Source organism: Vanellus vanellus (genome assembly GCF_965231255.1).
Source record: "Vanellus vanellus genome assembly, chromosome: 1".
In the NCBI taxonomy this organism is placed as follows: domain Eukaryota; kingdom Metazoa; phylum Chordata; class Aves; order Charadriiformes; family Charadriidae; genus Vanellus; species Vanellus vanellus.
In genome coordinates, this window is record NC_138905.1 from 90957804 (window position 1) to 90980695 (window position 22892).

Genomic DNA, 22892 nt, shown 5'->3' on the forward strand with positions numbered 1-22892 from the left:
GGAAGACGCACATGACTGAAGAAAAAGCTCCAGACCTGCTTTCCCTGCCCAGCTACACTGAAGAAAAAGCTCCAGACCTGCTTTCCCTGCCCAGCTACTTGCCGGTCGCTCAGTGACTGCCCCTTGGCCGACTCTGGCCGTGCACCTCGTCTTGCAGGGGGGCGGCCCGGCAGGGGAGGCCCGCTCGGCCAGCCCAACCGCTTCACGACCTGCGCACCCCCTCCCCAGCACCTAACTCCCCGCTCCGTGCCCGGCCGGCCCCGCCGGACGCGGCCTCCCTCCCCGCGGAGGGTGTTCAGGCCTGGCCGCACCGGTCCCCATCCCCGGGGGCTGGAGGCGGGGCAGGGGGCGCGGGAAGAACGTGGCTCCTCCCGGTACCGTAGAAGTAGTCGAAGGTCTGGCCAGGAAGCATTTGGCCGCCGCCGCGACGACGGCGGCAGTCCCCGAAGAACGGGACCCCCACCGCGCCGGTCACCGTGCGGCTCATGGCGCCGCCGGCTGCCGTTCCTATGGCGACGGGCGGGGCGGGGCCGGGGAAGGCCGCCCCCCCAGCCGGCGGGCCGTTCCTGCGGGGGCGAGGCGCTCCCCTTTCCCCGGGGGGCGGCGTGGGTTTCTTGGGCCTTTCCCCGGGGACAGCCCCGGCCCTCGGGTTTACCCTCCCGCTATGCTGCCGCTCTTTCCTCCAAATCCCCGTGGCCGGGCGTTGCCTCTCCCCCGTGGGCCCAGCTTCCCGCAGAGCCCTGAGGCCTGTGAGGCGGCGAGGTCCGCCCGCCTCCATTTTGTGCCGCCGCAGGCGGGGGCCGCCTGCCCGCTGGGTAGCGGCGGTGGCCCGGGTGGGAAGCTGAGGTGGTGATGGCGGTGATGGGGAAGGGCAGTGCTCTCCTGCTCCGCCGTGGAAGATGGGGACGTCCGCAGGTCTTCCATCGTTCCCCACCGCCACCTGTGGGCAAGGCGGCAGGGCGGCCCCGAGGGCCGCTGCGCTCCCTTCCCCGCTGGTGACCGCGGTCTCCCCGGTGAGGAGCCGCGGTGAGCCACTGTCATGGGCTGCGGAGGGAAAGGGGCGTGGGGGCGGCTTGTCGCGGTTTGAGGCGGACAGGGAATGACCGGCTAGGGGAGGGGGGGGGCTAAGTATTTTTGCTTTTCCACAGCTCTTGCTCGAGATGTTTGATGTGATGCTCTGCAGTTCCCCTGGACCCTCACTTAGTGCTTAAGAAAAACTGGTTTAGCAATTACAGTTGGGGGCTGGATTCAAGCCTCGATATTCTTACTCCTGGCTCTGCTTGTTACTGCTTATAGGACTTCTGCTGCCATAAAGTGGTGAAAATAGGCTTGATAGCTACTTCCCAGAGAAGCTGGAAGTATTTTTGCCTTTGTAAAGCATTTGGAGAGACCTGCACAAAGCATTACAAATAAATATGACACTGTTATTAAGGTGCATTGCTGTCTCTGCAAGGAGGAGGCCATTGTCTTCTATAGGGGAAAAAAGTCTGAAACTCCTTCGTGCTGTTAAAGGGCCAATACTTTTGTCAGCCTAAGGGGATTTGAAGGCAACGCTGCCGAGACTTTTGGAAAAGGACATAAAAAGCAGCAGAATTGCAAATGGGCCCTCTTCTCTGCTTATTATATTGAAGCAGGTCCCTTGTGTTCGTCTTTTTGTATATAGAACTGTGTATATCAAGGAATTCTTCACAGCTTGCCACATCTGACATAAAATTTTGGCCCCTCAGTGCTTCATCACAGGAGAGCAACTTTAGGACCACGGTTCCAAATTCCTTGGCTCTACCAATATACATGTAGACATGTAATTCAGCTTTGAATGCTGGTTTACTTTCTTAACGGCCCATTGCTTGTTTGAAGCAACAACTTCTTTCTTAGGGTAGTTGATCAAAATGGGTTAACTGAAGATGCAGATGTGAGTCTGAACTAAGAAATGCTGTCACAGCTTTGTTGCTGACTGACATCTGTAGGATGTTACTTTCCACAATGGCTTGATCATGACCTGAAGATACCCAACAGGCTGTAAAGGCTCTTGTTTTACTGAAGAGCTTTACAAAGCGATACCTTATTAATTATTGACAGGGGCAGCAAAGGTCACTTGTTAATAGAATTGCCCAATGTTTCTCATGATCAAGTTCAGTTTTCCTTTTTTGTATCTCATTTCTTTAGAACTTTGTAATTTTCATACAGAAATTTTTCCATGCTGGACATCTGCCTTGAGGTAACGAAGTGTGTAAACTGTACTTTGGCCAAAAAATTATTCTTTGTTGGCTCCATGCTCTCATATTTTTCCACTTTAAGATTTTCAGAGATGACCGCATACCGGTGGCCTGGACTTCTATTTTTCTGATGAGGAAAGGAACCAGGTGGAAACCAGGTAGAGAAGGAACAATGGAATAGTTACATGAATTGTTGATGCAGTACAACAAAAACCCAGGATGTAGCCTAACAGATGAGTACTCTGGAGTTGTGGTAGATCAAAAAGGTGCAGTCCTGGTATTAACTTTAACCACATTAAATTGGGTCTAAATGTAAGATGTTGCCATCTTCTGCTTAGTTCACCATGAGCTGCCTGGCCCCACTACTTCTGATCTGTTAGTGCTGGCAGCTGAAAGACTATGGGGTGAATCATCTCAGGAGACTGATGTGGCTGAAAACTAACCTGTCAGAAAATAAAAGATAAAAGTTTTCAGGTCACTGCATAGCTGCCTGAAGACTAGTACTCACTCACAGGAGGTGACAGGTATATGTGGCTGAGCTAAAAAGCTCAAGGTTCAGGTTCATGGAGCTTGCTTAGATTAGATTAGGGGGTGTGTGTGTGAAATATTGGCTTATTTCTAACTGACATTTCTAAGGAATCTCTGTTAATTACAAATGTGGACAGTGAACAGCCTTACAAGTGTTGAAAGACATGTTGATTATTACTCTCCTGAATGTTCTTTGCCTGACGTCTTTCATATTCCTGTGGACCTGCAGCTGGAGTGAAACCTGGCCAGGCCCCCTGGCACGCTGGTGTGTGCTGTGGAATACATTGAAAGGCAATGGGGTGAGGTTTGGTCTGAATTGGTCTTTTTTCTTTTTTTTTTTTTTTTTTTTTTTTTTTAGTGCAGATCAGCCATTTCCAAAGAAAAAGATCCCAAAACATGAAAGGATCTGAGAAAATGTTTGATCTCAGGCAGTAAACTCTGGCAACCTTGTCTCTGACCAGCATTTTGGAAAAGGGACTCAAAGCTTATCTGGCAGGTGTGTCTGCATCAAGGACACATCATCACAACAAGTGAGCTGAGGGCAACTAAACTGTAAGCAACCAAAAGAGATACCTGTTTCTTAGGTACAGTTTTCAAAGAACTTGACTGATGGGCTTTCTCCTCAGACCTGTGGGCTGTAGCATGATTTTTTATGTTGGTTTTGGTTGTGGGTTTTTTTTGTTCCCCATTCTCCCAGTAAATAGGTTTTCCAGAACAAGACAATGTAGCTCAGCTGGGATGCTGTCTATGTGATGATTTTTTTTTTAATAGCCATTTGGCTCTGAGGGGACACCAGGTGCTCAGATGTGTAAGTCCACACCTTTGTGCGTTACTGTGCAGTCACTGAGTGGACTAAGTCTTTGCCAATGTTTAGCATGTTGCAAAATTATGGTAAACGGCACTAGTTTAGCTGCCCGTGAAAGAGGCTGAGCCAAATGCATTTTACCTCATGTTAACCTTAAGATAAGATAGTGTAACTTGCTGCAGGATGAATTACTGCTACTCTGTTGATGGACTTGATATGCTGTGATGACTTGGTGATGTGTCTGAACTGTAAAATCAGACAAAGAGAAGTGGAAAATTTAGTCAAGAAGGGTAGGGTTAGGCATTAGTTGAGAGCAGAATAGTAGCTGGACAAAGAGAAGACGGATTGGACATGAAAGTGTGGTTTTAGAGGAGAAACTTGGCTGGCTGAGCAAAGAAAAATTTGTAGGAGAGAGCAGGGTGGTAGAGAACCAGTGTGCAGGGGGAGGAGGGAGAGACAGGATGAGCAGCCAGTAGAGCGGAACTGAGGTGGTCTGGGCAAGAAAATGGGAGACCAAGATGAGGAGCTGAAAAAGTGGGGAAGGGTGTGGAAAGGCAGAACTTGATGGGAGAAGGCAAAGAAGTTGAGCTAAATGGATGATGAGTCTCTGCTCTGTCTTCCTTCTGTCCTCTAAAGCCTGGGAGGGAACTGGTTTTCTTGAATGTGACTTGTCCCCTGCAATCCACGAGGATCTGTGAAATCCCTGGCAAGATGTCATCCATCTGGCATTAAGCTTAATTATGTAGATGGTCCTCTTCTGCTTTCTGTTTGTCAGCCGTTGTCAAATGACAGCACTGTTGTGGTGCTGGGTGCATGTGATGTTGCATGGTGGCTTTTTTCTAGTTATTTTAAAAAAATCTAAGTCACAGACAACAAAGTTATAGCATTAAAAGCACCGTTAAGGCTTTGATGGCAGGAAATGCCAAAATTAATCTATTTAAAATTAGTAACCGTTAGAGTGCCATTTCCCATTCTTGCCACAGGATGTCACAATTTCTCCATGTATGGTCCATCACAGTCTAACCTGGGTGGTGCCCGTTCACCACTTCTATTAAATGGGAAATGATATAAAATGAATTTGGCCCTTGGACCCATCCAAAGTAAGCCCTAATTTCCGTTCACTGTTCGATGTCCACATGGTTTACTGTTTATAATAAACACCTCTTTCCAGATGTGTGATTCAGAAGGAGCAGGAAAGCAGCAGGACAAGGCTGCAGTCAATGTGGTTGCTAGGTTTTTAATGCAGGAGAAGAGGGCCTTCCTCCCAGCCCATCAGAAGAGATGGTGAAGGAGAGTGAGGAGAAGAGGATGATGAGGAGGAAGATGTCACTATTCCAGCAGGAAGCAGAGGTAAGTCTCAAAAAGATGTGATAAGACACATGTGAAATCTGATGTTTTATGGATCGAGGCCTCTCTGCTGGCTTTTGGCTATAGTAAGGCATTACATCCATTGTGGAATACCTTACTTGTAACTTGTGATATCTTTTGTAAAAATGGCCTTGGAGTACTGATTGTGGTAAATGGAGCTTTGCCAAGGTAAAGTCTTTGGTTTCTTTGTGCTGTTTTTACTAAGAGCTCTGCTAAGAGAGACATCTTGAGATGTCTCTGAATTACTGAAATGGAAAAAAATAGATGAAAGTCTATAGGAGACCTGTTCTCCCTTGCTTTTCTTTTCTTAGTACCACTGTTAGCACATTTCCTATACTAAAAGCAATCTACAGATGAAGACGGTCTAAAAAGTCAAAGTTCACAGAAAATAAAGTAATAGTGCTTTGTGATCACAGTCAAAGGATTCACTTCAAAGCCTTCTGAAAGACTTATGTAATGGTTTCAATTAGCACTTAAAAAAAAAAAAAAAAGAAGGCAGAATTAAGGATATTTTCAGCCCATGGTTCAGAGAAGTCCACCTTGTGACAAAACCCCAAAGTTTACCAATACTTCAGGCATCCTCTGAAGGACATTCGCATACTTAATTTCACCGGAATGAGCTTTGGATGAGGTTCGTAATGAACAGGGATGACACTTGGATGATTTGCTGGGCTGAAGTCGCAAATATTGTTGTCTCACCTCAGTAGGAAAAGGATCTTGGATTGAACTTCTTAGGGAACTAGTGAATTCCTAGTGTTCTCATTCCTCCCATGCAATACTCAGAGGAGTAAATGGCAATGCCAACATGTTAGCTTGCAGATTTCAAGTTCCAGTGTGTTAAGATGTTTCTTTTCAAAATTAAACTGTTGATTCCCTCTGTTCCTTGCTGCCCCAGTGGTTGAATCAGCAGAGGAGATGCTGCATTCTAGTCAGAGTACAAGAGGTAAGAGGAGCCATTTGATGGAATGTTTTTTATCCTTTGGATGTAATTATCCCCTGGAAACCAGAGGAAAAAAAAATGATGGAAGGGGAATATTACATTGATTTAACAGACAGGATTTCATCCCATATTTCTGGCATAGAAGTTGTGACAAGGTTGTATCTTCAAAGCAATCCAACTGCTTCTTGCATCTGGAGACCTGGATGAGAAATGTGCTTATTAGCTGGGTTGTGATCAGATTCCATATCTGCTTTTCATGAGGGTTTGGTTCCAGCCTTATCATCTGTTTGTCTATTTAAAAAGTAAATAAATTAACAACTGTATTTGCTGGAAGCTGCTGGAAGGCAAGAAGCAGCTGTCACTAGAAGGAGCTTGAGGAGGGATGGGAGATGTTTCAGAGAGTAGAGGGGTTCCAGCCACCAGTGACTTCTGGTTCTGGTGATATCCATTTCTTTAAAAGGGCAATCTAAAAACCATTTGGAGCCTGTTAATAGGGTGCATGGTATAGATGTGAATTGCCCTATTTTACTCACCCGAGCCTGAGGAGGGGCCCTATTGAAGTAGTGATCTCCCTCACACTTGACTGGTGTGGTGCCTGTTCAGCCTGCAGGGAGGGTGCTGCCACCAGCGATGACCATCTTGGCCTGGCCAATCGATTGTGCTCCCTGACTCTGCTTTCCCCCAAGCTAAGCAGGGGGCCGGCATGACTAAGAGGGGTGGTGACTGCCTAAGAATGTCAAAGACTGTAGAGAGAAGGATGTCTTCTTGAGTCAAGGAGTTCTCTCTAGCCAGAAGCTCAGGAGTTCAGTAGCTAAATTTTTTACTGGCTGCTTGGTGAACGGTTTGTACTAAAGCCCACAGTAGCACAGGGTAGCTTAACAGTTCAGCAGACAGGGAGACATGTAGTATGTATTTATCTGACGTGTCAACAGCTATGAAATAGAGTACCTTGCTGACCTTTGCAGCGTTTCTGCACTCCTTGCTCTCTCTCCTACTATTTGCCAAGGTGCCTGGTCAAGTCTGGCTTCCAACTAGTTGGAAAACTTTTCCAGGGAGTGAAAGTTTGTGCTTGCCTGATCTGAAGGGGGAAGCATCAGGAAATCTTGATTTTCTGTGACCATTTTAGCCACTCTTGTAATGGAAATTAAGTAGCTGGACAGAAGTGCTATGGAGTCTCATTTCAGCTTGTTATTATAATACAGTATAACTCTTCCATACACTACACTCTTCTTTCCTCTTAAACAGTTAGTGCAACATGATCTTAATCCTGTCTGTTAAACTGCTCCTAAAAAATATTTACTTATCATTCTTTAATTGCAATCCACTGGAAGGAGGTCAACTGAGGGCTAGCACACATCCAAGGGCCTGGGGGAGGCCTACCAGAAATAACAGGGTAAGACGGCAGTGACAGGACACTCAGGCCATGTTAAGAAAAAAACTAGAATCGGATGGAGGCTGAACAGAGCCCTTTCAAAGATTGAGGAAGGATGCTTACGTATCACTTCCCTCATGTAAGAAAACAAAGCCTGTGCTCCCTTCAGTCTTGAAAGTTCCCCTATCTTTCCCCTCTGTCTTCGCTTACACCCTTCCTGCTTCACCTTCTAGTCTCAAATGGTGGAGACTGAATAGAGCCCAGTACAGGATCTAGAGCACATTACTGGTGTCTTGACAGATCAACTGTGAGAGCACAATGGGAACTCAGCATCTAGCATGTTGATCTGGAAATGTCCCCTCTTTTATTCCAAGTAAGTCTTTGGATGGACCCCTAGGAGAATAAGACCTGGAAGAATCCATTGTCGGTTTTAAATAACTTCAACTACTGGAGTAGTTGAAATTAATGATGTGCCAGTCCAGACAGGATGCGTTGAGTAAAATTTAGTGTTTGTTACATAGAGTAAGTACCAACCAAGACACTCAGTACTTGGAGAAAATACTGCACAGCATAGTGTACAGCATATCGAAAACCAGGGGAAAATAGTCAGGATATAGGCTTGAGCTGAAGGTTTAGATGAAATTTTCTGCAATGTAGATGACTTGTGTTCCCATGTCACTTTTTCAAAAATAATTGTACTCAAGCTATGTATTGTATTAAGAAGATGTCAATGTAAATTGGCTTTCTTGCGAATCCTTCCACCTCATATGGAGATGCCCTAATGCTTCTTAAAATCTGACCCGTAAGCACTTGATAGTCAAGTCCATTTGATTTTGGTGGGAATGATTCTAAAGATCTTTCAGAAAGTGCCAATAATGCTCATTGGACTCAGAAATTCTTCTCCTGGATCAACGATAAGAAAAGCAGAAGAAAAAACAAGTGCAAGAGAATTAAGTGTTGAAATCAAAGTCTAGTTTGACCACTCATGTAAAAGAAATAGCTTAAAAGTGACTGAACTTTCTACATTATTTTGTAACTTTACAAGTAACAGCTGTGGGGATTCTGAATGGATTCAGAAATGTTGCAGGCTTTTCACAGGCAGCTTGCAGCACTGTACAGCATATGTCTTGATGCAATATTTAAAAGGAGCGAGATGCTGGGATGTAAGTACATAGAATTATGCTGCTGCAGTCAGTGACATCTCAAAAATGGAATGACTCATGTATTTGTAAATACTAATGATTCCTTCCAGGCTTCCAGTTAGCTCCCACAGTTTCTTGTGAATGTTAAACTATTTGCTATAGTGGAGCTTCACATTTCCTAAAACATGATCAAGAGAGACTTGGATAGATTCAAACAAGCCAGATTTGCTGCTGACGCAGGCATCAAAATGGCATGCCACCAAGCAGAATAAAATTGTTAATAGCAACAGCACTTAGGAGAAAAAACGGATGACTGAAATGTGTTCAATGGAAGAGAAGTGGACTTACTGTATTGCTACTTCTCAGTTGATTGACAGCTTTACACCATTCATTGGAGTTGTTCAGAAACACTGCCTGGTTTGCAGCAGAACTATCAAGGTTAGAAGTTTGTATTGTGGCATATTTTATTGAACTACAGTGAGGCATTTTTCTTCAATACATAGACAAGTGGAGTTGGGTTCTGAACAAGATTTGCTGTAATGCGTAAGCATAGACCTTAGGCAGCATTTGATTTTTGTGACTAAACAGGTCATCTGTGCATGCATGTGGTGCTATGTACGAATAGTGGCTTGGCTGTCTGATACATTGGGGTCACATTCTGATCAGTTCTGACAATTCATATAGGGGTTATGCAGAAGTTTGAAAGTCTTACCCTTTCAAGTCATGAGAAGTGAGAATGAAAGAGGCTTCCTGTTTGGAAAGAGCTATATAGGCAGCTGTCTTGGTTAACTCAGCAGTTGAGGAAAAAAAAATACCCAAGGATAGCAAAACTTCCCCCTGTGTGACTAGTGTGTATCTTCTTCATGCCTAAATGTTTTTAAACCTGGACTATTTTTTTCTGATTTTTAACTGAAAACAGAGAGTCTGACTGCAGGGGAGGAACAGAGCTTTGCATTCATGTCTCTTGGAGGATTAGTGAAGTTATTTTCCAAATACAGGTTAAGATTTTCTGAGTTACTAAGCATGGAGGCTGTCAGACAATACATGTGTTGTCTTCAGTTGTGCCCTTTTATTGTGTCGGTAGCACATGGAGCCATTTGGGTGCAAACACCTGGCCTTCCCTGTGCATTGAGATCTATTCTAGAATGTTTGGATTTTCATGGGTGTTCCCTCCATGAAGAGTAACAGCTGATCAGTCATCCCAGCCAGCACTGAAGTAAGCCTGACTGGGCTTGAAATGCACATCCAATGTCAGCTGCTGCACATCTGCAATGTGGAAAGCTGCCATGTGTCCAAAGGCTCAGTTGTTCTTGGCTCCAATGCATGTGGAACAGGCAGGTTACTTTGTGGCATGGTACCAAATGCCAGCTTCCTTCTTTTGCCATGTTATGAGACTGCATACTGAATTTGCTGATCTGGCTTTTGCAGTGTTGCATGGCAAATTAATAATCTTCACTAGTATGTTTGGATATGCTTTTGGCGGGCAGTGAAAAGAAGAGGTATAGTATGAAAGTGATGATAGTCATAATCTTAGCACAAACCGGGGAGAGATGCACAGAAAAAAAATATGAGAAAGACATGAAGGTTCTTTAAGTTTATACCAAAACCAAGCACTGATGTCTTTTTTTTTTTTTTCCCTCCCTGCGTGAACATCCAGATTTCACTGGAGAAGTCATTCATCACTGGAAACAGTGTCTCACCTGTACTATAAAAACATTGGTTTCTTAGCAAAAGCAAGCAATGGTGGCAAACCTTGAAAATAATTTTTCTGCAAATTTTGATTGGGGCAAGAGTTTCTGCTCTGCCTGATGTTGTAGAAGGGTTGCTATCTTCTTTACTGGGCTAGGCCACAAAGTCCTGGTCCCAGCGTGAGACCCCAGAATTTCTGGGATGCTGTGGGCTGAGTCCTGCAATGTCAGAGACAGCAGTTCCGTTTCTAACATGGAAAACGGCTGCAGTCTTGCAAACTGCCTTCCACCTCCAGCCTCTGATGCTCTGAAGATTTGGCTGAATTTCTGGCAAAAGGTGATCTGTTGCAGTACTAGCTCGTAGGGCATTACAAAGAGACGGAAATGCCTTAAAAGTAATCTTGATTCTACTCATGTTTCTTTACAGGCCTTTTTCTCAGTATGGGAGGAGACTCTCTCCATACAGCCTTCTGTGGTGGTCTACCAGGAGGGGATGGTTCAGTCCTGTAGAATTCATACTGTAGTCTTGAAACAAGGGGATTTGCCTCTTCAGCCTGGGAAGGGACTGGTGCACCACTTCTTGAGGTGATTGTAGCCCAGCGAACCACTTGCCTTCACCTAATGATGGAGTTTGAAGATTAGAGGGGATATAGTTAATCACCTCAGAGTCTCTTCCATTGTACTAGACCAGAGCAAAGGTCCTTCTATGCCAGCATTCATTCTCTCTCAGGTCACACTGCTGAGCTGATAGTATTTGGTAGTTGCTGGTCTGCAACTCTGATGAAAAAGAGAAACTCTATCCTGTACTTGAGCAGTTAATGTAAAAGGAAACAGGGCCCTGACAAGTCATCTTGCTCAGAGGTTTGAAGTACTTTTTTATTTTTACCCCCATGTGTATCTTAGTGTTGACCAGAAACACAGACAACTTTTGACAATCAAATACAGTGTATGGTTGACTGGGCTGCTGAAGCAGTAGCTGTCTCACTTATATACTAAGTCAAAGACAAAAATATTTCTCTAGACCAAGATTGAACAGATTTCTTTTTTTCAAGATGGTAAAGGGTTAGTGGTTCCCAGAATAGGCACTACGTGGAAAATATCAAAATATATTTGGCTCTGTTTCACCACGCAGATTTTCCACAGCTAAATTTACCTTCTATCGTGTATAGCAGGAGTGTGAGAAATCTGGAAAACCCTGGACTACCCCAAACTGCTACTTTCAACTGACAATGATAGGGGCTTACCCTACCTAACCGTAACAATGAATGTAAATATATTTTTGAGGTTCCTTACAAAGTCTGTCCATTTGAGTCTCTCTAGCAGACAGTACTTCTCTTTTTGGACAGCCATTCTTTCAGTGGGCTGAAACTGAAGACACAAGAAGCCAATGGTATAGACTGCAATGGTACTGTGATGAGTCACTGCTTTATGTTCTGTAATTCTGACAAAGGGCTGTACAGGGAAAATAATTTGGAACACCCTGGCAACTCTCCCCCCTATTTCACCCATTATTCCTCTAAACCCAGAGCTGTAAATGTCCAGTGCTATCTGTAGTCTTTGTACTCTCACATGTGGCACCAGGCTGCCAAGTGACATGGTAGACTGAGGGAGGGTCTTTTTTCATTGTCTCTTTCTGAAGCTCTGAGATTTTCACTGAATCTCCTTTCTTGGGTACTGGATCTGACGGTTTTTCAGCAGTCTAAGCTCAGCCTGCCCTCAGCCACCCTTGACACATACTCTTTAATGTAATTCTTTTGCCACTGTCAGCAGACAGAGGACAAATGGAAAACAAAAGCACCAAGTTAACATCCTTATGTACAGTGTAATGTCAGAAGAGAAAAGGCTATGATCTCCCCTCTGCACTGTACTCCAAATCAGTGCAATCAGTATAACACGTTAACTGTGCTTTAATGGCAATTCCCTTCCCTCTCCTCCCTCCAAGTCCTTGTCCCTTCATCCCACCAAGAAGTGATTCCTTCTTCCAGGGTGATTCTGTTACAAACTATGACCATGCAAGCAGCATGGCCAAAATAGCAGAGCTCCTCCTTAATCTGTTTGGAAAGCTGCTAGAGTTAAAATGGAGTGCTGCTTACAGAGGTGTTTAGTCTCTACAGGCCATACCTTTGTGTAGACCTCTTTGAAGTCTTCTCCCAAGATGACTAAATTTTAACCTCCCTCTGCCCTTGGTATTCTATAACTCTGGCAAGAGTATAAAAAGGTGTTTTGTTTGGTCTTTTCCTGGTTTCTACAGGACAAATCAATCTCATTCAAACTTTTTTTTTTTTTTTTTAAATAAAAGATGTTGTTAAATAAAGGATACTGTTCACTTGCAAATTTGGGAAACCGCCTTTGAGGGTTTTTTACCACAGACTTTCCCTCAGAGTTTGTGTTGCTATCACTAGCTCTATCTAGGCCTTTGGATAGTGGCTAGCAGATAAAGCTTTAGGAAGAAAAGACAAAGGTAGTTAATTTGAAAGGAAAACATGCTTAATATATTAAAAAAAAAAAAACAACCGCAAATAACAAGGCACTGCTTTGGATGCATGCTTTTGATAGGTGTTTCAATCTCAGCTCCATCTTGCAGCATGTTCATGTGGATTTGGGAAAAGCATATTGTGGTCAACGTATGCAAATTATACATCTTCTAGTTCACCATGACTGGCTGCATGGCCTCACAATGTGTGCATACTGAACCAGGAGGCTGCATGAGTGTAGGGCAATCTGAACAACCTTCCCAGTCAAATGGGGTAGCTGGGGACAGGCTACTGAGCTGAGATGCATGGATAATTAAGTAGGTGACTGATAAGGTGTTACATGACGCCATTTCAGAGGTAGGATGGCAATGCATAGGCAATCTCAGGAGCCTGAGCTTCAAGGAGTTGCATTGTCAGGGTGACACAGAGGTGCTTTGATGGTGAAAATAGGAGAGACTCATCTACCCATTTGATGAAAATGGGGAGCTTTGGACTTCTGGAAGAGAGCTAGGTTCTACTTCTTGTCTGTCTGTGTGAAAATGAGGGGATCAAAACAGAATCCTCTCCTATCATTTACTTATTCAGGTAGCATGGGTCAGCGGTGTTGGCATTCACCTTGGTGATCTGGAGAAACAAAAGAGCGACATCTGTCAACAGAGAATGATCTCACTTCTGGCCTGGCTTATTGGAAGGCTAAATACTGAAAATAATGAATAATTCTCTCTTTCTTGCCAAGGGCTCTTGAAAACGTGTTTGCTTGCATAGGGCAGGACCTTTTTCAGGTTTTTACCTGACTGGAGTGTTCAGATCCCTAGCAGATATTTTCAGCTCCTGGGTTTTGCTGAGAGTGAGACCATGTAACTTGTTTTATAGGAGCTATTGCTATTTACTCTTCATCACAGACCAAAATAAATACCTCTGCGATTGACAAGTATGGGGTAATCTGCCCCAAAAAACTCATCCTGAAAGTAAAAATTAATTAAATACCTAAAATACAGGTTTTCTGTCCCTCCAAATGTTCTTGTCATCATTCCTACAATTTTGGATCCCCTTAGTACCTGCTATAAGCTGCCAATTCTTTGCCTCTTGCTATAGCCCATTAAAAGGCACAGCAGCTGCATCCCAGTGGGCATATTCTTTTCCCCTCCCAAGCTCTGAGCAGTGTTACATCCACTGCCGTGCAGCCCTTCCCACGTTACCTGTGTGGGGTGTCCCTTTGCTCTGCAGTGTGCCTGCCAATCTGTATAGGCGCAGAAGTAACCCTTTCATCATCAGGGCTGGTTGCAGGCAGTCATCTTAGAGAGCTGACTGCAGCAAAATAGCCAAGTATATAGCAGATTCCTGGAAGGCAAGGGTGGCTGCTGATGCCTAGTTTGGGACAGACTACAAAGGAAAAACAGCTCTGTATCTTTTCCCTTATTGCCCATGTTGCCAATGACGGTGGCTATGCTCGTATGTGCAGTGCCTGCGTAGCCACATGTTCTCTCTGCTCCACAGACCTCTAGTTTTCTGTGCACAACTGCAATAAAAAAATGAAGCCCCCATTTTCTCTACTGCTTGAGTAGGAATAAAGCATGGGAGTAACTATGAAGGAGGAGTAACTATTACTCTCAAGACAGGATCATCATTACTAGCTGGGCTCAGCTGCTGAGGTCACACCTGCCTGCAGTCCCACTAGATGCCCTTCCAACTGTTGGACTCAAGGGTAACCAAATTAACTTCTGCTCCAGTGGGAGTTATGCCTACTTCTTCCCAATCAATAGGCCTCACTTACCTGTAGATAGTAACTCCCAAAGGTGAAACAAAATACTGGCAATATGGTCAGTGGATCATTGCCTGGGGCCTCAGCCCAGGAGGTGTAAAGTTGGGCACAGGTGTGTTAGCCCTCAGAGGTGGACTGCCTGACTTAGCAGGGCTTGCTGATGGGGGGGGGGGCAGTGGGCGGTCCCTCATCGTCAGCCACAATCGCTGCCAGCACCTATCCTGGCGAGTGAAATAGACTCTCCAACTGTTGGGGCATTTATGGAGTGGATCATGGATGTATATCCTACAGGATCCAGAGAGGAGTGTTGGTGGAGCCTGAATGGGAGCTCAATCGCTGCCAGTCTGCCCCAGTGACCAGAAAAGATCCTCCTGCCACCTGGGATGTAAGGAGATCTGGTTGACCATCCTACAAGGACTGTTGGCTTGGCTGGAACTTCAAAAGTGGTAATTCTATGTACTTGTACTAAGAATTGCATGCGGGTATTTAATTGGACTTGACATAGAGTGTTCCATCCAAATTAACATCTATAGTTACAAATCATTAATTCTAAATTAAGTTCTTAACACATTTTGTATCTCACCAACTATTGTAACTTGTATGACCCGATTATGCCTGTTTTTAATAAAGGGCTGTGGGGTAAAAAGTGGTACATGATGATTACAATAACACGGCGCATCACTTAGTGATTCCAGCGGCCAGCTATGACGAGGTGGATGCGACATCTTCATTTAACCTGGAAAAGGAGCACATATCCCGTATATGTGTTCGATAAATAGCTGGCTACAACCTTGCGATCACGGAGCCCGGCTCCAGCAGAGCTGAAATCCCCTGTCGGCTGCTGCTCTGGCTGAGCAGCTGCAGGTGGCAGGTCCCCTCAGCTGCGGGCGCCATGTTTCACCCTCCTGCCCGCTCCTCCTTCCCTTTTCATTCTGGCTCGTTAAATATCGAGTGTTCCTGAAGAATGTCTCTTTGGACACGTTGACAGATTGATTGTTACAGAACGGGGATCCAGTCGTGTTGCAACAGCCCACCCTCGCGCCAGCATAACAGTCAGCATCGCCACCTGAAAAGACAAGAGGACACGAACGGTGTTGGCGCATGCGCACCCGCCGCGGAGAAGCGACGCAGGCGCGGGAAGAGGCGGGGGGGGCCAGGCGGAAGAAGGGCTTCCCAACGATGCCTCCCAGCATGCCGCGGGCCGCAGGCGCAAGCGCAGACGTGCCGGGAAGTGGGCGGGTGGCGGGGACGGTTACCCGGAATCGACGGAGCTCTCAAGGCCGCGAGCGCCGTGTTACAGGAGAGCGGCGGTTCCTTCTCTGCTCTCGCGCCGGGGGCGGGGCTGCCTCGCGCGGGAGAGGGGGGGAACGTCCCCTAACGGTCGCTGGCGCCCCGTTCTCCCCCGCAGGCTGTGGCCGCCGGGGAGCCGCTCGCCATGTCGACGGTGGCTGCCGCCAGCTGCGACGCCAAGGGCGCGGGGGAGGCGCGGGGGGAGAAGAAGCCGCTGAAGGCCTGCTGCGCCTGCCCCGAGACTAAAAAAGCGCGGGACGCCTGGTGAGGGCCCCAACCGCCGGCGGGTTGGGGGTGGGGAGGGGGGTGGCCTCTGGTGACCCCGAGCTCCCTGCGGCGTGTATTCCCCTTCGCAGGCGGGGCCCGTCGTCGAGCTGCTGGGGCATTTTAACCAGCCCTCCGCTGGCTTTCGCCCTGGCCCGGTGGATTTCCCGCCCTGCCCCGCTCGTTGTTGGCTTCTAGGAGTTTCTGCTCCTGTCAGCGTGCTGGGGGGCATTTTGGGAGCCTTCCCCCATGCCAGACCGAGTGTGCTGGAGTATCCAAGAGGGGTAGGAGAAGGAGGAGGGAGAATACGGAGGAGGAGGACAAGAAAATGTCTTAAAGGATAAATTAGAAATGAAGCAATTAATATCTAATAGCCCTAGTTTAGAACAGGTTTCAGAGGTTAGCTTTTAATGCTGCTTACAAATTGTCGCTACTGTTGACTGACCGAAGCAACAAGTACTAGCAGGTAGTAATATTTTTATTGTTTAATTGATTATGAATGCTGTTCTCCTTCAAACAAAAGAAAATAGTTTGTTTTTTAGGTCTCAGAGGATGACTTTTCTCACAGAGGTGCAAAATTTGACAATGATGTGTATATAGCTGCATTTGTAATTATAGGCTGTCGTAGGACCTATCAAATAGCATGAAATGCACCCCTAAAATAGAGTTCCTTTGTCTATGACAGTGACCAAACTGTTTTTTTTACCTGACAAGTGGTACAGATGTTGTTCAGTAGGTGACATGATACTGGACACTGTTTTTGCCAAAGTTAGCGGGGTGCGTCTAGGTATGTGGTAGAGTAAAGGTGAGTCCAGGGTCCTCTTAAGAAAAGAGTGGTAGGATTCAAGTTCCGGGTCAGATGGAGTTGCCCTGGGTGGCCAGCATAGCTGTCCATACTTACTGTAATAAAACTGAAATGATGAAGAAAATAAGGTATTTTAGTTATTCACAATTTGGTACTCTCCTCATGTGGTCACAAAAATAGCATAATGTGGCAGATGAGGGTTGATGAGACTTGGGACCTGCACTCTGCAGTGTGGTGGAATCCCCACCTCTGGGCACAGGAAGCACTCTGCAAGTCAATCAAAGAGCGAGTCTGAATTGCTTTTGTGGTATATGCGATATACCAATGATGGTAGTTTCTTACCACTATTTGAATATGTATGAGACACTGGGATGGATGAGTAATATCAAAAGTTACCATATATGGTAAATCAATTTTTTAAGAGTAGCTGGACAGGTGTGTTTTTTCTTCAGGTTCCCTAAATACCAACTGAAGCTGGACCAAAACGTCAGGTACTGGTCCCTTATTGGAGAAATTCTGTGGCTTCTGTACTGAATGATTTGAAACTGACTGCTGGCAGGATCAGCATACTCGAAGTGATCCAACAGCCTTGTGCTATATAACAAATCCCAGTCTAGACTTGCCTAGAATAGACACTGGCCTGTTAACAGGAAATTCTGTTACACGTTTCATCAGAGATTTAAGTGCGCAGCTCCAGGCTTGGGTGCCTTTTTCAGGTAGTGTTACACTTTCCAAAACAGTACTACCCTGGACAGGATGGACACAATGATCTCTGGAGGCTAATAGAGATTTTTGATTGTCCCCAACAGCTTGTCAGTTCTGTGGCTTTGACTGACAGTAAGCAAACATTTTGTTGTTGAACCTTGGAAATCTTTTTGTTTTGCAGCATCATTGAGAAGGGGGAAGAAAATTGCAGGCACCTGATTGAAGCTCACAAAGAGTGTATGAGATCTCTGGGCTTCAAGATATGAGTGAGATGAGCAGGACTGTGAATGTGGTAAGTATACCGTTCAGGAACGTACGTGATCTCTGCCTCTGAAGTGCTCTGGCATCTCAGCTGGTGCCACTGGAAGGCCCAGAGTACTGTTCATGATGGCAAAGGTATCTTCCTTATGAGAGGGAAGGCAAAGTAATCCTCATTGACACTAGAGTAAGTACTGCTGCCCTTGTGAGGGTGGTGAAGCCTTCTGGCGGTATACAGCCTTTGTGAGTGGCTCTTCAACAACAGAGTGTGGCTCCACCTCTTGTCTTTTAATAGATTTGAACTTCAACTTAGATTTCTAATGGTAGGGCAGTGTGGCAGTTGTGTTTTTGGGGTTTGCTGCTGGTTTTTTTTGTTGATTGTTGAACTGTCTCTCAATATCCACTGGAAATCCATGTTTCTTGAAGCTATCTTTCCTCTCTCTTCTAGATGATATCTGTGGTGTGACTGGTATTCTGGAAAGCTGCAAAATAAATTATTTCTGCAAGTTACTTTGAAGAACAAATATAAACAAAGAATCTATTTATCAAGAGTCTCTAATGATAAACTGTGCATCATGTCTGTGGCTTTTCCACTGTTAGTTCTTGACTGCTGCTATAGAAAAAATATTTTTTCCTCTTAATAAAAGTCTGAAAATGACCAGTGTTCCTGACTTCTGTTGGGTTTTTTTTAAGTAAAAAATGACAGCACCCTCCTCATTCAAAACAGTGTGCTATAGGAATGGAGAGAATGAGAAAAGCCTGCTTAGTCATTGAAATGAGAACAGTGATTACTCTGGGGTTGTGTTTGAACAGGTGGGCCTTCAGTGGGTTTTCCCTCTGATGCAAATTGAGAAATCGTGCTAGTAACACTCCTGTGTTACTGCTTTCATCAAAGTCATGCTGAAGCTTGCAGTGCCGTCTGTGACGGTAGGTGTAACTATATTTGCACAGAGAGGACCATAGCCTTACGAAGTGAACTTTCCTTAGAGTCAAAACTGGATTTGCTTTCCCCTATCAAAAAACATTGAAACAATTGTAACAGCTTTACCTGAGGTTTCAAGGTTCACTCTTTAGAATGAAGAATTAAGTACTTTCCATATCAAATTCAAATTCTTGAGCCAGTAGTTCTTCAAGGGAAGGGGAGCAGAGGACTGCAGGTGTATGTACAGGTCACTTGCTTGAAAGAAAAGCTTTTTTTTTATGCCCAGTTTTTGTTGTGTTGCTCATGAGCTAGGTGTGCATGGGCTTTTGTTTTCTGGCTTTTTACTCACCCGTGTGACATGACAGTGGCAAGGTGGTTGTCGCCTTTGATTTCTTCTTACAATCTAGAGCAAAAAAAGTGCAGTTGATAGTTTGTTACACACGTGGGACGTTTTTGGCTTCATATGATGTCTCCGTGCAACCCTAACTTTCCTTTGGTGAGTTGACCTGGCTTAAGACAGTATCACTGATTATTTCCTCTCCTCCTTCTGTGTTTTCAGAAATTAGAGATACAAAATCTGTGCTTTGTCTTGATCGTTCTCTTGGCTTTGATCCTGTTGAAGGGATGGGTGCAGTCATGATCATTTCTCTGCCTGCCCAGGACCCTGCATGTTCTGAGCTAGCAATGAATAGACTGTGAACGTTTAGTATGCCACACTTGGTGCTGTCTGTGCCGAGACTCGCAAGCTGTGTGAGGAGAGTTTAGACACTGCTTCTGGGAACGTTTCACAAAGGTACTGGAGTCTGAGGAAACGGACTCTAAAATGCTTGCAGGTCACAAGGCGGGCTGTTAGACTTAGCTCTACACTGCTTGTCTACTCTCCTGTCCTGAGGTAAGATTTGTGCCCATGTTGGCTTCCAGCCTAAGAGAAGGGATGCAGCTGTAGTTCTGGCAAAAAGTGTTCAAAGCCTTCTGCAGTGCTGTAGCTGGCTGGGGAGTGGGATCTGGTGCTCCTCTTGGTGTTTATTGTCATCTGAGGTAAGAAACTTGAATAAGGTCATTTATTGTTGAATGAGTGGGCTTCAACTGAAGAGAATGTTAAAAGGTGGACAAGCATGAGCTTTGTGGTAGCATGTCCAGTCTGGGTGAAACTGGAAATGGTGCTACAGAGTTAAGAGCAGGGCAGGGGGTGGCAGTGGTCAAGTAAGAGTGGAATGCTATTTCAATCAGATCAAGAAAATTAAAAAAAAAAAAAGGATCCCCATACAATTCTACACAAATTCTAGAAGCTTAAGAAATGAAACATCTAGGCCTGCATAGAGAAAAGCATGGTAGAAATTTTAGAAAGCTTTTTGAAGGAAAATGATGAGCGGGATGCTGCGATATCTGTGTGCAACAGGTACAGAGAGGATACTGGACAACTATATAGTTAAAGCAACAATGGAAAAAACTTGTAGTCAAATCACGTTTCCTGCTGAGAGGCTTCATTTGTTACTACAGGATTCCTGTGGAGTGGATTTAAGGCTCAATTCTGGGGGGAAGGTGGGGGTAGGGGTTACTGGCGCTGTGTTGCTGCTTCCTGATGGAGTTGGTGACAGTGCCCAGCATGGGGTGTTTGGTGTAGCTGCGAGGGCGTGAAACTTGGCAGTAGCTGGAAACTTGACTAAACTATATAGGTGTAGTTCAACTAAATACAGTACGTGCCATCCTTGTCCCTTTGCAGTTCACCATTAGCTTGTCCGGAGCAGGCTTTAGACCTTTCCTAACAGTTGTAAATTGAATGTAACTTGAAACACCGAGTGGACGTTCTGGACCTACAGGGGGACCTACAGGGTTTATTAGTGTGTAAGTAAGTTTCGCAGACTAATGTCAGTGATGCAGTATATAATAAATCAAAATGGAGATGTCTGAGTATACCCTCTTTGACTTTAGGCCATCAAGATCTTAGTGTCCTCAGCACAGATGATTTGAGTAGTTTTCAGCTTATGGGATCAATATTGAACGTGTAGACTTCCTAAGGATGGGCAAAATAGCCATGTATCTGCTGTGAGATCCGTGAACTGATAATCTCTCAGTACAGGGCTGCTCTGAAGGACAGAGGATTTGTTTGCCAAACAGTGCAGGCTGCACCTGGATTGCATCATCACATGAGGCTGAATATTAAGTGCTACTGGTTGAAATAATTTTAAGTGGAGAAATCAGTGGAGTACCTGTTTACACACTGCCAATTGCAGTGCAGAAAAGCTTGATGTTTATTTTTTTTCTTCACAGAGTCATTTTGTTGTAATGCCTATGTCCTTCTTCTGGGGAAGAGTTTTAATGTTGCTCAAGTGTTTTCTGTGCACTTGCTTACTTGATTCCAAATTGCTTTGGGCCTTGGTATCCCCTTTTTACTATTTGTGTGGCTTTCCCCTTGAATCAGTATTGGCTTTTGAACGCTCAACTTGGATGAACCCCAGCATCCCTGGATGGAAGGCATGTGTTCTAATTGAAGGCAAGGCATGGAAAAAAATTTCTCTTTGGAAAATTAAGAAAGCTTTTTGAACTCTTGCTGGGTGGAAAACTGAAAGTGCTGTGAAGGTGGTCTTTATGGCCATGGTGCTCTCAAGGGAGAAAGGAAGATTTGAGCCTTCGTGGTTGAACCGTTTTGCAAATCTTCCTTGTAAACTACTGGGCCTGAAAACACCTAAATTAATCTCCAGCATGTGCTCAGAGGTCTGCCTTTTAAAAGGCTGTGTCATTCTCTCTAACATGTCATGTTCAGCCCCAGCAGAAAAGTTGTACAGTCTCTAATGAGAGCTTTGTGCCATTACTGCTGTGGGTTTAAAGCTTCCTGTCTGCCTTCTGCAGGCAAGTCACAACAGGCCCTCCTTGCCCACAGCGCTGGCCCCAGCAGCACTGCAGCCCCAGCGCACCCCTCTGGGGTTACTGCAATGCCACTGTCTGTGTTCTTGAAGATGCCAGAGGAAGCAACTTCTTTGTCCTAACGAGTCATTAACATTGTGTTCCAGAGTATCTTCTAGCTCAGGGATTTACCTAACTGAGGAGGGAAATTAATAACTTTTTTTTTTTTGGTCTCTTTCTTTGAAGTTGCCACAAAAGGTCGGGAGGTGGTTGAGTCACCATCCCTGGATGTGTTTAAGAGACGTTTAGATGTGGTGTTGGGGGATATGGTGTAGGGGAGAACTTTGTAGAGTAGGGTAGATGGTTGGACTCGATGATCCCAAGGGTCTCTTCCAACCTAGACAATTCTATAATTCTATGAAAAGTTTTTTGGTAGTATGGAAAGGCAGGAGAAATTGCAATGTTGCTTCTCGGAATGCTTCCTCTAATGTAGTTCTACATTGCTATTCATGGCAGTTCAGTTTTGTCTCACAGATCTTATGTAAAGTATCTTTCTCATAAGTGTTTCCAATCTTGCCATCCCAACTCCCCATTATACCAAATGTCAGCCTCTCATGGAAAGAGGGCCTCTTATAATACTGATTTTTTGCAGAGGCCTAAAGGTAGGCAAGTTGTTGTTGGGATCATCGAGCTAGTACATGGCAATAGTATGAAAAACAGAACTTGGCTCCCAAGAGTTTTACTGTAGTGCTTTGGCTATAAGATCATCCTTCCCTCTTTGCAGCGAAGGTCAAGAGAAATGAAGTTCTTCATTTCCCCATACCTCTTGCAGCTGAGCCTTGTTCTGCTTCAGCCAGTAGGATTTATTTCTTCACTTTAATAAGGGCCCACTGGAGAGAAGGTTCCCTGTTTCACTTAACCCTTAACAGAAAGCATCTTTCTGCATGGATCGTACTCACCCCCAGTGCAAAACTTAATTTGTCTTGTCTCCTTCCCACCTGGCAACCTGCTGAGGTGGCAGAGCCTTTGCTGCTCTTAGAAGTCCTGCCACTCTGTGGGCTGATCGTTGGGGAGACAGACTGTGCTGTCCAAGACCACGATTAATTCTTTAAGGTTGCCATAAAGCGTTGCTTCAGCCTTGCCCAGCAGATAGAGCTATTCCAGAGCACTGTTAGTAGAAGAGCCAGTCAGTGTGTCTTTAAGTGAGTGGTGCCAATGGGAATGGCATGTTAGGCAGGGCAGCTGCAAGCTCGGCCTGAAACATGACCACCCTTGAAACCCTATCTCTACTCCACTGACCCATGCAGGCTGACTTCATGCTGTTGACTGACCGTACGGGTTGTGTCAATGCCTGAAATGTAACTGCTTCCTAGCAGCGGGGCAGATCCTGCCTGTATGACTGGTAATGTGTTACTCGAAGCAGGGGAGAAGTTGCATTTACACATCTTTTCTGTAGCTGACCACAGAGGACTGAACTTGGCTGGTCCCTCTTGTGCTGATGTCTGAGGC

General features: G+C 45.2%; 2 protein-coding genes across 2 annotated transcripts in view; one reads left to right on the forward strand and one right to left on the reverse strand.

Annotated features, from left to right (window-relative positions):
- Positions 1–487, reverse strand: part of CFAP91 (cilia and flagella associated protein 91) — a gene marked incomplete at its 5' end in the record, with an annotated part of 33367 nt that extends 32880 nt beyond the window's left edge. Inside the window, 1 exon segment of the mRNA XM_082498797.1 lies at positions 379–487. Within this exon segment, the coding sequence (XP_082354923.1) occupies positions 379–487 (109 nt within the window).
- Positions 488–15526: 15039 nt separating this feature from the next.
- COX17 (cytochrome c oxidase copper chaperone COX17) lies at positions 15527–18281 on the forward strand. Its single transcript, XM_082498804.1, has 3 exons — positions 15527–15849; positions 17541–17651; positions 18066–18281. Exons 1-2 carry the CDS (start codon positions 15731–15733, stop codon positions 17623–17625), a joined length of 204 nt encoding a protein of 67 aa, XP_082354930.1. The 5' UTR covers positions 15527–15730; the 3' UTR covers positions 17626–17651; positions 18066–18281.
- The last annotated feature ends 4611 nt before the right edge of the window (positions 18282–22892 follow it).

What these genes read in the sequence shown, in the direction of transcription:
- COX17 (XM_082498804.1), top strand. Translation starts at nt 15,731, where the DNA reads ATGTCGACGGTGGCTGCCGCCAGCTGCGACGCCAAGGGCGCGGGGGAG. An exon ending in AAAAAAGCGCGGGACGCCTG is followed by an intron (nt 15,850 to 17,540) that starts GTGAGGGCCCCA and finishes TTTGTTTTGCAG; the next exon opens with CATCATTGAGAAGGGGGAAG.